Source organism: Carcharhinus amblyrhynchos, chromosome 17, assembly GCF_965287045.1.
Source record: "Carcharhinus amblyrhynchos chromosome 17, sCarAmb.v2.hapA, whole genome shotgun sequence".
Lineage (NCBI taxonomy): Eukaryota > Metazoa > Chordata > Chondrichthyes > Carcharhiniformes > Carcharhinidae > Carcharhinus > Carcharhinus amblyrhynchos.
Window position 1 is genome coordinate 49,419,329 of NC_137340.1, and position 14,145 is coordinate 49,433,473.

General features: G+C 45.6%; 1 protein-coding gene across 1 annotated transcript in view; it reads left to right on the forward strand.

Annotated features, from left to right (window-relative positions):
• The window catches only part of pyroxd2 (pyridine nucleotide-disulphide oxidoreductase domain 2), a 48,925-nt gene that overhangs the window by 32,109 nt on the left and 2,671 nt on the right, over positions 1 to 14,145 (forward strand). Inside the window, exons 12-14 of the mRNA XM_080205323.1 lie at positions 185 to 341; positions 2,419 to 2,573; positions 8,194 to 8,300. Of these exons, the coding sequence (XP_080061449.1) occupies positions 185 to 341; positions 2,419 to 2,573; positions 8,194 to 8,300 (419 nt within the window). The remainder of the gene's footprint in view (positions 1 to 184; positions 342 to 2,418; positions 2,574 to 8,193; positions 8,301 to 14,145) is intronic.

Sequence of the window (14,145 nt, forward strand, 5' to 3'; positions counted from 1 at the left end):
GGCTACAGAAATTGGACCATGGTCAGTGCAGACGCGATGGACTGAATGGCCTCCTTCTGTTCTGTAAGGATCCAATGATTGAGGAGCCAATGTGGGCCCAGATAACTACACCTGCGTGCTAACTTTGAAGGGAAAGTAGCCTCTATGAGCAATACTAGTATTGTGTCTGCTTTATCATTGCTAGTTGCCGTGGATCGCTTACCAAACTTTCTGGCCATACCGAACAATGATGGAATACCACCTTCCCAGCGTATAGCTGGCACCATTCATCTGAACTGTGAGGACATGGCCTATATAAAAGAGGCTTTTGAGGAAGCCTGCCAAGGAATTCCATCCACCAGGTACAACTGAAGGAGCTGGTTGTGAAAATGATATAGATACAGCAGAGGCGTTCTCCCAGTGTCCTGGTCAACATTTATCTCGCAAACATCACCACCAAAAACCAGCTGAACTGCTCCCTTGAGCAGTGGGCGGGCAGCACGGTGGCACACCAGTTAGCACTGCTGCCTCACAGCACCAGGGACCCGGGTTCGATTCCCAGCTTGGGTCACTGTGTCTGCATGTTCTCCCCATGTCTGCGTGGGTTTCCTCCGGGTGCTCTGGTCCCCCCCCCCCCCCCCCCCCACGCAGTCTGAAAGACGTGCTGGTTAGGGTGCATTGACCCGAACAGGCACTGCTGGAATGTGATGACCAGGGGAATTTCATAGTAATTTCATTGCAGTGTTAATGTAAATCTTACTTGTGACTAATAAATAAACTAATGTTTTTTGTGGAATAATGCCAAGTCCAATTTGACTGCTTTATTCCCTCACCAAACAGCAGTGACTGCTCTTCAGAAGTACACTGCGGCCTAGTTAGGCCACGATCCACTAAAGCCTGCGATTTGGCATAAGCTGGGACCATCTTGAACCCCAAAAGTTTTCATTCTGCAAATGCGGCCACAAGATCCCCAGCACTCCCCCGCCTCCCCCCCAAACTATGAACACAGCCACTCACTTCACAAAAGATAAAATAACAGCAAGTCTGACAGCATCTGTGGGAGAGAACAGAGCCAACATTTCCAGACCCTTCGTCAGAGCTGAGGGCAAAGAGAATCGGCAGAGGTTTATACTATTTGGGCGGTGGGGAAGGGGGTGTGGAATTTTACAAAGCGAATGTAAATTCCACACCCCATCCATCCCCCAGCCCTAATAGTATAAACCTCTACTCTCAGCCCTGACGAAGGGTCATCCAGACCTCTATTCTCTCCCCACAGATGCTGTCAGACCTGCTGAGATTTTCCAGCGTTTTCTGTTTCTGTTTCAGATTCCAGCAGCTGTAAAATTTTGCTTTCATCTTAAATAACAGCAGGCATTTGACGAGTTCATTGATTTTACACGTTTTGGAGTTTGAGGGTTGGAAACTGTAACAATATCAACCAGGATTACACCTGACTCCAGCTATGAAATGATGTGGTCTCACTTACAGTGCAGAGTGAAGATATGGACCCCAAGAGGCTTTTGATACAGGGCTCCCAGTATAACTCACTGGCAGGGAAATACCCTGGAAATACGCTTTCTCTCTTTCTGTTTCATAGAATACCTACAGTGCAGAAGGAGGCCATTCGGTTCATCGAGTCTGCACCGACAACAATCCCATCCAGGCCCTATTGCCATAACCCGATGCATTAATCCTAGCTAGTTCCCCTGATGCTAAGGGACAATTTAGCATGGCCAATGCACCTAACCTGCACATCTTTGGACTGCGGGAGGAAACCCATGCTGACACAGGAAGAATGTACAAACTCCACACAGACACCACTCAAGGCTGGAATTGAACCTGGTCCCTGGCACTGTGAGGAAGTAGTGCTAGCCTCTGGGCAACGTGGTGGCACAGTGGTTCGCACTGCTACCTGACAGCGCCAGAGACACGGATTCAATTCCCAGTTTGGGTCACTGTCTGTGGGGGTTTGCACATTCTCCCTGGATCTGCGTGCGTTTCCTCTCACAGTCTGAAAGATGTGCTGGTTAGGTGGATTGGCCATGCTGAATTCTCCCTCAGTGTACCCAAACAGGCATCACTGGAGTGTGGCAACTAGGGGATTTTCACAGTAACTTCATTGCAGTGTTAATGTAAGCCTACTTGTGACTAATAAATAAATAAACTTTAAACCTTATACTCCACTGTGTCACCGTGCTTTCCTTCACACTGGTTTTTAGTTGCTTATCTTTTTATTGTTTCTTTTTGTTTCTTTTTATCCATATATATTCAACCATTCATTAAAGAAATTTTGTCCAAATTGTCTGTTTTGCTTTGGGTTTCCTTACCTCCCTGGAATTTAATATGCTGTATAAATTGCTTGTATTTGCAACAAATTAAACCCCTTCGTGCTTTAACCATTGATGTGAATTCATCCCTGCTTTGCCTTCTTCCAATCAGACCATTGCTGGAGTTATGCATCCCCTCGATCCTGGATCCCACCATCGCCCCACCAGGTTGCCATGTCATCTCCATCTTCACCCAGTACACGCCGTACCACCTGCAAGGAGGAAGAGAATGGGATGACTTGGAGAGGAATCGCTACGCTGATAGAGGTAGAGAGCGCAATAGACCAGAGTGCCTCATAGCCACTTAGAATTAGTGGGTTTGCCGTGGGGCTACTGAGCTCTGTAAAAGGTTTAATCGAAGTACAGCGCTGAGGGATTTGGCTGTGTATTTTATCTGCTTTTCCCTGCACTGGCCAATACTTGGATTATTCTGGTAAATCTAGTTTGCAAAGACGGTGATGATCAGTCTATAAATCCTTCCAGTGCTGATGGCGGGCAGTAAGAGTGGGAGAATTTCCAGGTTAGCCAGACTGCACTGGACAACAGCAAACCACTGCAGTACTTTGCCAAACATTATCATGGACCAATCCAATGGAAGTCCATGGTCACCAATGACCTGGTACCTGGAGGAAGAAGAAGGCATTTTTTTTTCATTTAATTTGATATATTATTGTTACATGTATTCAAGCCAAAACATTGATTGTATTCAAGAGGCAGCTGGATATAGCACTCGGGGCGAATGGGATCAAAGGTTATGGGGAGAAAACAGGATTAGGCTATTGAGTTGGACAATCAGCCATGATCGTGATGAATGGAGGAGCATGCTCGAAGGGCCGAATGGCTTCCTTCTGCTCCTATCTTCTATCTTTCTATTGGTTCTTGCACGCTATACAGACAAAGCATACCATTCATAGAGAAGGAAAGGAGAGAGTGCAGAATGTAGTGTTACAGTCATAGCTAGGGTGTAGAGAAAGATCAATTTAGTGCGAGGTAAGTCCATTCAAAAGTCTGACAGCAACAGGGAAGAAGCTGTTCTTGAGTTGGTTGGTACGTGACCTCAGACTTTTGTATCTTTTTCCCAACGAAAGAAGGTGGAAGAGAGAATGTCCAAGGTGCGTGGGGCCCTTAATTATGCTGCTGCTTTTCCCGAGGCAGCGGGAAATGCAGACAGCGTCAATGGATGGGAGGCTGGTTTGCGTGATGCAGAACCTTGCCCATCAGGAAATCACGGGTGCGTTCCCTACGATTTCTCAATACGGTCTCCTGACAGACGAGTCGCTGGACTGGGACTGCACAGATGTAAAAGCTTCCCGGAGCACTTGCTTCCAAGAGACAGCTGGTGAGATTATTCCTCCACAGAGGCCTGGCAGGAACACATCTTTTCCTTCTCTTCCGGCCATCTGCATGTTGCCAATTCCTGGCTGGATAGCGGGCAGGATGTGTCAGCATAGCTGCCGGCCTCTTGGGCTTTGGATGTGGGAAAAACATCCCAGGAACGGATGATGTCTAACATCTAGATCTAGAACAGGCAGCACTTCTGGGGTTGGTTCTCGTGACATCTTTCCACTGGAACACTGACTGAATGAGGCGGGAGGGCCCTTCCTTCATTGGGATAGCAAAGCTAGATCTTCCCCTACCCACAACAATAATAACTTGCATTTATATAGCACCTTTAATGCTGTAAGCCATCCTAAGGTGCTACACCATGGTGTAATCAGACAAACATCGACACCCGGACACATAAGGAAAAATTAGGGCATTTAAGCCCCTGATTTCACGAGATTCCCAATTAGTTTTCCCCTGGCTTGCATGAACAGCTTATCTCCATAAGACACAGGAGTAGAATTAGGCCACTCGGCCCATTGAATCTGCTCCGCCATTCAATCATGGCTGCTATTTTTCTCATCCTCATTCCCCTGCCTTTTCCCCAATCCTCTTACGAATCAAGAACCTATTTATCTCAGGGTTCTTGAAGATGTCTAGGTGGATCGAATGGACTTTCTGGTCCAGAGACTCGTAGTGACAGGTACTTGCTGAAAGTCTGGGTTGCTAGGAATCTTTCAGTTCACTTGCCAGCTCCCCCCCCTTCACCAGCCTGTGATGTATCTGAACTCATTGAATAGTGAGTTGATGTGGTGAGGTGGCACGGAGGCACAGTGGTTAGCACTGCTGCCTCACAGCACCAGGGACCTGGGTTCAACTCCTGGCTTGGGTCACTGTCTGTGTGGAGTTTGCATGTTCTCCTCGTGTCTGCATGGGTTTCATTTGGGTGCTCCGGTTTCCTCCCACAGTCCGAAAGACGTGCTGGTTAGGTGCATTGGCCATGCTAAATCCTCCCTTAGTGTACCTGAACAGGCGCCAGAGTGTGGCAACTGGGAGATTTTCACAGTAACTTCATTGTGGTGTTAATGTAAGCTTACTTGTGGCTAATAAATAAACTCTAACTTTTAACTTTTTTCTGAAATTAATGACTCTCATCATTGACTTCCCACCTATTGGCCGTGCCCTTGCCAATGTCCACTGGCAACTCGCATGATTGTTTTATATTTAAGTGGTTGTACGATTGCTTTAAGAGCTGATCACATGATTCAATGCAATGACATTAGGATGTTGCACAGACTTCCGTTTTGGTTTCAGTTTGTACTCTGCGGCTCCGCAAATAAATCTGTTGTTATTAGTTTGAATCTACGCATGCAAACAACATTTTTTCTTTTTGTTTAAAACCTACAATAGCGAGGGGGATTGAATATAAAAGTAGGGAGGTCTTGCTGCAGCTGTATAGGGCATTGGTGAGGCTGCAGCTGGAGTACTGTGTGCAGTTTTGGGCGCCGCACCTGCGCAAAGATATTTTGGCCTTGGAGGGAGCGCAGAGGAGGTTTACTAGGCTGATACCGGAGTTGAGGGGGTTGAGCTATGAGGAGAGGCTGAATAAACTAGGCTTGTACTCGTTGGAGTTTAGAAGAATGAGGGGAGATCTCATTGAGACGTATAAGATGATGAATGGGATGGATAGGATAGAGGTGGAGAGACTCTTCCCGCTCAAAAAAGACAGTAGGACTAGGGGGCACAGCCTCAAGATAAAGGGGGGGCGGTTTAGAACGGAGTTGAGGAGGAACTTCTTCACTCAAAGGGTGATGAATCTCTGGAATTCTCTGCCCGTTGAAGTGGTGGAGGCTGCCTCGCTAAATATTTTTAAGACGCGGGTTGATGGGTTTTTGATAAGAGAGGGGATTAAGGGTTATGGGGAGAGGGCAGGAATGTGGAACTGAGCCACGACAGATCAGCCATGATCTTATTGAATGGCGGGGCAGGCTCGAAGGGCTAGATGGCCTACTCCTGCTCCTATTTCTTATGTTCTTATGTCTGCATGGGTTTCATTCGGGTGCTCCGGTTTCCTCCCACAGTCCAAAAGACATGCTGGTTAGGTGTATTGGCCATGCTAAATCCTCCCTTAGTGTACCTGAACAGGTGCCAGAGTGTGGCAACTGGGAGATATTCACAGTAACTTCATTGCAGTTTAATGTAAGCTTACTTGTGACTAATAAATAAGCTTTAACTTTTAACTTTTTTCTGAAATTAATGACTCTCGTTATTGACTTCCCATTTATTGGCCGTGCCTTTGCCAATGTCCACTGACAACTCTCATGCTTGTCCACTGTTTTATATTTAAGTGGTTGTATGATTGCTTTAAGAGGTGATCACATGATTCCATGTCATGACATTAGGATGTTGCACAGACTTCCGTTTTGGTTTCAGTTTGTACAGTGTGGCTCTGCGAATAAATCTGTTGTTATTAGTTTGAATCTACACCTGCAAACAACATCTTTTCCTTTTTGTTTAAAATCCACAATCCCTGACACAGTTAGGGCATTACATCTACAAACGCCTCCACTGCCACATGCCAGCCACAGCCTGAATGTGCCCGCTGGCACCTGGCTGTCTTCTGACTCTGATTCTAGTATGTGTTTTCTCAGCCTCCTTGAAGCCTGAGTCGAATTTTCCATCACATTTAAAAAGTTTATTTATTGGTTTATGTATTAGTGCCACAAGTAGGCTTACATTAACACTGCAATGAAGTTATTGTGAAAATCCCCTAGTCGCCACACTCCGGTGCCTGTTCAGGTACACTGAGGGAGAATTTAGCACGGCCAATGCTCCTAACCTGTATGTCTTTCGGACTGTGAGAGGAACCCAGAGCACCTGGAGGAAACCCGCGCAGACACAGGGAGAACATGCAAACTCTGCACAGACGGTGACCCAAGTCAGGAATCGAACCCGGGTCCCTGGCGCTGTGAGGCAGCAGTGCTAACCGCTGCCTTGAGTTCCGAGAGAGGGAGCGGAGACTCTCTGAACTGTGTGTTCAGTAATGAGATGGTTAATGGAATGGTCAGAATGGCTTAGTGCTTGCATTGGGATTAGTTGTGACCTTTTGTATTGATGCCTTGTTATTTGTAAATTCCTGGGCAGTCGAACCTTTCTCAGGACGGGGTAATGATGATTCTGATGGGATTTCTTTCTGGTTCAGTGGTGTTCACATTTCCTGCTTTAGGTTGATGGCAGAAACCTTTCCTAGTCCAAGAGGTTGTCCAGTGGCATTTCTCGATGCAGAGCTAAGCCACATTTGCCAGAAATGTTTAACCCAGAGTCTGTGCTGAGCTACACGATCTCAGCTAGCGCAGCAGTTCAGCTGCGAAGATAGACTTTATGCGCTACATACTGGGGATAATTAACCAGGTATTGTACAAAGTGACCCCTGCTGGAAAGTACAAGTCTGACAATCAGTGAGCACAGAATTGGGTTCAACACCTTCCACAGTCAAATTGCCCACTCACACCAGAGATGGAGATTTGAATACATCACTTTTTTGAATACATTGATTTGATTTTTGATTTATTATTGTCACATGCATTGGTGTACAGTGGAAAGTATTGCGCTATAAAGACAAAGCATACCGTTCATAGAGAAGCAAAGGAGAGTGTGCAGAATGTAGCGTTACAGTCATAGCGAGGGTGTAGAGAAAGATCAACTTAATGCGAGGTAGGTCCATTCAAAAGTCAGCAGGGAAGAAGCTGTCCTTGAGTCGGTTGGTATGTGACCTCAGACTTTTGTATCTTTTTCCCAAGGAAGAAGGTGGAAGAGAGAATGTTTGGGGTGTGTGGGGTCCTTGATTATGCTGGCTACTTTTCCGAGGCAGCAGGAAGTGTAGACAGAGTCAATGGATGGGAGCCTGGTTTGCATTTTTCAGTGAGAGCTGGTGTCCCATTTGAGGATAAATGACTGGGTGGTTGGGCCTGAATTGATAGAAACATAGAAACTAGAAGCAGGAATAGGCTATTTTTTAAAATTCATTTGTGGGACATGGGTGTTGCTGGCTGGCCAGCATTTATTGCCCATCCCTAGTTGCTGGAGGGCAGTTGAGAGTCAACTGTATTGCTGTGCCTCTGGTGTCGCATGATGGCCAGGCCAGATAAGGACAGCAGATTTCCTTCCCTAAAGGGCATTAGTGAACCAGATGGGTTTTTCTGACAATCCATAATGGTTTCATGGTCATCAGTAGACTTTTTAACTCCAGATATTTTTTATTGAATTCAAATTCCATCTGCTGTGGTGGGATTCGAACCCTGGTCCCCACAACATTAGCTGAGGTTGTGGATTAATAGTCTAGTGATAATACCACTAGGCCATCCCCCCCCCCTCCATTTGGCCCTTTGAGCTTGCTCTGCCATTCATTTTGATCATGGCTGATCAAATCACATCACTAGGGGGTGCTAGAAGGAGTGAGCACCTTCGAGAGGGGAGAAGAAAATGATAAATGAACTTTCTGAGCAGTTTAATTTTCTCTGCTCTAACCTCTGAATGATAATCTGTCTTCTCTTGTTCCCCTCAGTGTTTGACTGCATTGAGCAATATGCTCCAGGCTTCAAGGCCTCCGTGATTGGACGTGATATCTTGACACCACCAGACCTGGAGAGAGTGTTTGGCCTAACTGGAGGGGTTAGTACCAGCGCAGTACTAAAAGTCGATTAATATGATGAATCGATACATTGAAAAGAACGGAGTGACCCACCACCCTTGCACAGGGGCAATTTAGCATGGCCAGTCCATCTAACCCGCACATCTTTGGAGTGTGGGAGGAAACCGGAGCACCCGGAGGAAACATACATAGACACGGGGAGAATGTGCAAACTCCCACACAGATAGTGAGTGACCCGAGGCTGGAATTGAACCCAGGTCCCTGAAGCTGTGAGGCAGCAGTGCTAAGGAAACATTAGAGGAAAATTCCAACACAGCGATTGTGTTAATGGCAGGAGCATTCATATCGAGGGGAGTAGAATACAAGAGCAGGGATGCACTCCTGAGGCTGTATAAGGCTCTGGTCAGACCCCATTTGGAGGATTTGAGCAGTTTTGGACCCCATTTCTGGTCTTGGAAAGGGTCCAAAGGAAGTTCACAAGAATGATCCCTGAAATGAAGAGCTTATCGTGTGAGGAATGGTGGAGGACTCTGGGTCTGTATTTGTAGGAGTTTAGAAGGATGAGGGGGGATCTTATTGAAACTTACAGGAGGCCTGGATAGAGTGGACGTGGAGAGGATGTTTCCATCAGTGGGAAAAACTCCAACCAGAGGGCACAACCTCAGGCTAAAGGGATGATCCTTTAAAACAGAGATGAGGAGGAGTTTCTTCAGCTAGAGAGTGGTGAATCTGTGGAACTCTTTGCTGCAAAAGGCCGTGGAGGTCAGATCATTGAGTGTCTTTAAGACAGAGATAGATACGTTCTTGATTAATAAGGAGGTCAGGGGTTATGGGGAAAAGGCAGGAGGATGGGGATGAGAAAATTATCAGCCATGATTGAATGGTGGAGCAGACTCGATGGGCCGAGTGGCCTAATTCTACTCCTGTGTCTTATGGTCTTATAGGAGGTTTGAAAATGGTTATCACCCAGCCAGCTGGGGCAAAAAGTGTGTCTGGGACGGTGACGCTAGGCTCTTAACCCCAAACAACGCACAGGGAATGGTTAATTACTATTTCCGATGTGATTCCCAGTGTTATAAGGAGAGGCTGGATAGACTGGGACTTATTTCCCTGGAAGATAGGAAGCATGGGGTGATCTTATAGAGGTCTATAAAATAATGAGGGGCATAGACAAGGTAGATAGTCAATATCTTTTCTCAAAGGTAGTGGAGTCTAAAACTAGGGGGCGTAGGTTTAAGGTGAGAGGAGAGAGATACAAAAGGGGCAATTTTTTCACACAGGTGGTGGTTAGTGTCTGGAATGAGCTGCCAGAGGTAGGAGTAGAGGCAGATACAATTTTGTCTTTTAAAAAGCGTTTAGACAGTTACATGGGTAATCATAGAAATCATAGCATCCTACAGTGCAGAAGGAGGTCATTCAGCCCATCGAGTCTGCGCCAAATACAGTCCCACTCAGGCCCCGTCCCCGCAACCCCACACATTTACCCTGCTACTCCCTCTAACCTACACATCCTGGGACACCAATGGGCAATTTATCATAGCCAATACACCTAAACCATGCATCTTTGGGTAAGATGGGTCTAGCGGGATATGGGCCAAACACAGGGACTAGCTTAGTGGTAAAAACTGGGCTGCATGGACAAGTTAGGCTGAAGGGCCTGTTCCCATGCTGCAAACCACTATGACAGTTTTCACTTTCTGTGGTATTGCACTGGTTAAGAAGTTTGGGAAAGTTCATTCTCTTCAGTCATTCCTCATCACTCAAACTTTAAGATTGGGGATCATCCAGTTTCCCATCCGCTCACCCACTTCCAGGATTTTAACGTCTCCCTGGTGTGTCATTACCAGGATTGAACGCTACTCTGTATCCAGAACATGCTGACAACAGACTTGACAATTTGGCTTGCATTCCGCTGTCCTGATCGTACAGTTCAACATTCGACTGACTTGGCTGAAAAAGCATTCATTGAAATTATTTCACATCTGCACCTCAGCGGGAAGATACATCCATCCCATCTATCACTTTCTGATTTGATTTGATTTGATTTGATTTATTATTGTCACGTATTAATATACAGTGAAAAGTATCATTTCTTGCGCGCTATACAGACGAAGCGTACCGTTCATAGAGAAGGAAAGGAGAGAGTGCTGAATGTAGTGTCACAGTTATAGCTAGGGCGTAGAGAAAGATCAAGTTAGTGTGAGGTAGGTCCATTCAAAGGTCTGATGGCAGCAGAGAAGAAGCAGTTCCTGAGTTGGTTGGCACGTGACTTCAGACTTATGTATCTTTTTCCCAATGGAAGAAGGTGGAAGAGAGAATGTCCAGGGTGCGTGGGGTCCTTAATTATGCTGGCTGTTTTGCTGAGGCAGCGGGAAGTGTAGACAGAGTCCATGGTCGGGAGGCTGGTTTGGGTAATGGATTGGGATTCGTTCACGACTGTGGTTCCTTGCAGTCGTGGGCAGAGCAGGAGTCATACCAAGCTGTGAATCAACCAGAAAGAATGTTTTCCGTGGTGCATCTGTAAAAGTTGGTGAGAGTTGTAACAGACATTCCAAATCTCCTTAATCTTCTGAGAAAGTAGAAGCATTTATGGGCTTTCTTAACTATGGAGTTGGCATGGGGGGGAGCCAGAGCAAGTTGTTGGTGATCCGGACACCTAAAGACTTGAAGCTTTCGACCATTTCTACTTTGTCTCCGTTGATGTAGACAGGGGCATGTTCTCCTTTACACTTCCTGAAGTCAATGACTATCTCCTTTGTTTTACTGACATTGAAGGAGAGATTATTGTTGTCACACCAGTTCGGCAGATTCTCTATCTCATTCCTGTACTCTGTCTCATCATTGTTTGGCTTAACACCAGAGGAATCTAAAGTTCCTTCTGCCTGGGTTCAACCCTCAAAAAAAGACTGAAACATCTTGGAGGATTTTTTTGCATTTTTCAGTGAGTGTTGGTGTCCCATTTGGGGTAACTGGCTGGCTGAATGGGCTTGAATTGATAGAAACATAAAAACATAGAAACTGGAAGCAGGAGTAGGCCATTCGGCCCTTTGCGTCTGCTCAACCATTCAGCTTGATCATGGCTAATGATCGAATTCAATATCCTGATTCCCCCCTGCCTCCATATCCCTTGATCCCTTTAGCCCCAAGAGTTATATCTAATTTCTCCTTGAAATCAGATGTTTTGGTCTCAGCTACAGAGGCCGCAGCTGGAGTACTGTGTGCAGTTTTGGGCGCCGTACTTGCGCAAAGATATTTTGGCCTTGGAGGGAGTGCAGAGGAGGTTTACTAGGCTGATGCCGGAGTTGAGGGGGTTGAGCTATGAGGAGCGGCTGAATAAACTAGGCTTGTACTCGTTGGAGTTTAGAAGAATGAGGGGAGATCTCATTGAGACGTATAAGATGATGAATGGGATGGATAGGATAGAGGTGGAGAGACTCTTCCCGCTCAAAAAAGACAGTAGGACTAGGGGGCACAGCCTCAAGATAAAGGGGGGGCGGTTTAGAACGGAGTTGAGGAGGAACTTCTTCACTCAAAGGGTGGTGAATCTCTGGAATTCTCTGCCCGTTGAAGTGGTGGAGGCTGCCTCGCTAAATATTTTTAAGACGCGGGTTGATGGGTTTTTGATAAGAGAGGGGATTAAGGGTTATGGGGAGAGGGTGGGAAAGTGGAACTGAGCCACGACAGATCAGCCATGATCATATTGAATGGCGGGGCAGGCTTGAAGGGCCAGATGGCCTACTCCTGCTCCTATTTCTTATGTTCTTATGTACATTCTGTGGTAGTGAATTCCACACATTCATGCCCCCTTGGGTGAAGAAATTTCTCCTCACCTCAGTTCTATGTCCCTTTATCCTGAAACTATGACCCTTAGTTTTGGACTCCCCCACCATTGGGAGCATTCTTTGTGAATCTACCTTGTCTAACCCTGTTAGAATGTTATAAGTTTCTATAAGATCACTTGTCCCTGGTCAAAGCCATTTGTCCACCTTTTTTAACAGAGCTACAGGCAGTCCTTGACTTTATGACGTTTGAGTTACAACAAATGTTTGTAAATTTACACCCCATTTTGACTTTACAATGTCAGTTTTGACTTTACAACACCATGCAAGCATATTCATACATGTGCATGTGGAGGTTGAACCTCTTTTGAGAAGTAATGCTGAATCCCCCAAAGGGGAATACCTCACCTTGTAATCTGTTAAAAGTGCATATGAAGGTGTGAACTGTCCTTCAGTAACATTTAGCGGGTAACTAACAGAAGTACCCGACACTCACCTTAAAATTAACACTTAACAATATATTTATTTAACTAACCAGGAACTTTAACTAAACAAGTAACACCCTGAATAAAATAAGATTCTAATGGAATGCTGTTCAAATAAGACAATACTCGGTCATTCACCAAAAATATATAATAATAGAAGTCACTCTATAATAGTCACTCTCAATATGCAACCAGGTTTCAGAATCTTTTAGAGTTCCTCTGTTGATTTTTCTGTCTGTAAGTCCTTCCTGATTTGGTACCTTTTGCTAGTTAGATGGTACATTTTCTTAAGAGATATCTGAAGCTGGCAGAGCTGAGAGCTGTTGGCTCCCTCTCAAGGCTCGAGAGGTGGCAGTTCTTCTGTTGCTCTGCTGTTTTCTCCCTCTGCGCTCTCCTTTATACCTGTGATGACCTATCAATTTTCCTACAATAGAATTGGTCTGATGTTGCCAACGCCGTCAAATTCAAATCTTATAGGTTCCTGGTAGCTGAGTGTCTGCTTTAAATTGATTGGGCTAAATTAAAAGGAAAAGGCTGTTTTTGTCAAGACTACTGTTTGACTTTTTGATATAAATGTTTCAGCTTAGACTCTGGACGTACTTTGCATTTTAACCTCCAAGCACTGAAACAAAACACCGGCTTTTAAAGGGACCACACAATGTTTATTTCCCTCTCATATTTGTACAATTTTTTTACATCTTTACCAACGTCAAATTCTATATTCTCAAACTCAACTTAGCAACAACGTTCTGCGCTGCCCTTCTGTATGACTGGAGAGCTTGAACTACCTTTATTCGATTGGAAATGAGTGTTTTGTTCATTATTTTTTAGCATGGCTATTGTGATTTGAATACATATGTATGCTTATGTTGTATTTAACGTGTGCTCAGACACACAAAAGTTCAAGGTTAAATTGGCAACTGATGGTGATTGTGACTTCATTATAAATCCCACACTAACTGAGGAACTTGTACTGAGGCATGGAGGCATGAACAGTCATCTCAGTGACTTGACAGGCCAAGAGTTAAGTACATTTTACACCTCTAGGTGACACCATGAGTGATTTCTGGCCTTGGTTCAGGAACCAATTGCCCATTATTCCTGTGGGGAAAATCAGTTCCGACGCTTTCACTTAGAGCATGGCTTTCAGGAATCAGTTGTGTTGTGAGTTTGTAGAATAAAATTATAGAATCCCTACAATGCAGGAGGAGGCCATTCAGCCCATTGAGCCTGCACCGACAACAATCCCACCCAGACCCTGTCCCCACAACCCTGTTAGTCCCCTGACACTGAGGGAGAATTTAGCATGGCTAATCAACCTATCCTGCACATCTTTGGGCTGTGGAAACTGGGGCACCTAGAGGAAACCCACGCAGACATGGGGAGAAAGTGCAGACCCTGCACAGACGGTCACCTGAGACCGGAATTGAACCCAGGTCTCTGGTGCTGTGAGGCAGCAGTGCTAACCACTGCGCCACCATGCCATCCCTTAAAGTTACTGTGAAAATCCCCTAGTCTCCACATCCCGGTACCTGCCTGGGCCAATGGCTCCTAACCAGCACATCTTTTGAAGAAACCGGAGCACCTGGAGGAAACCCACG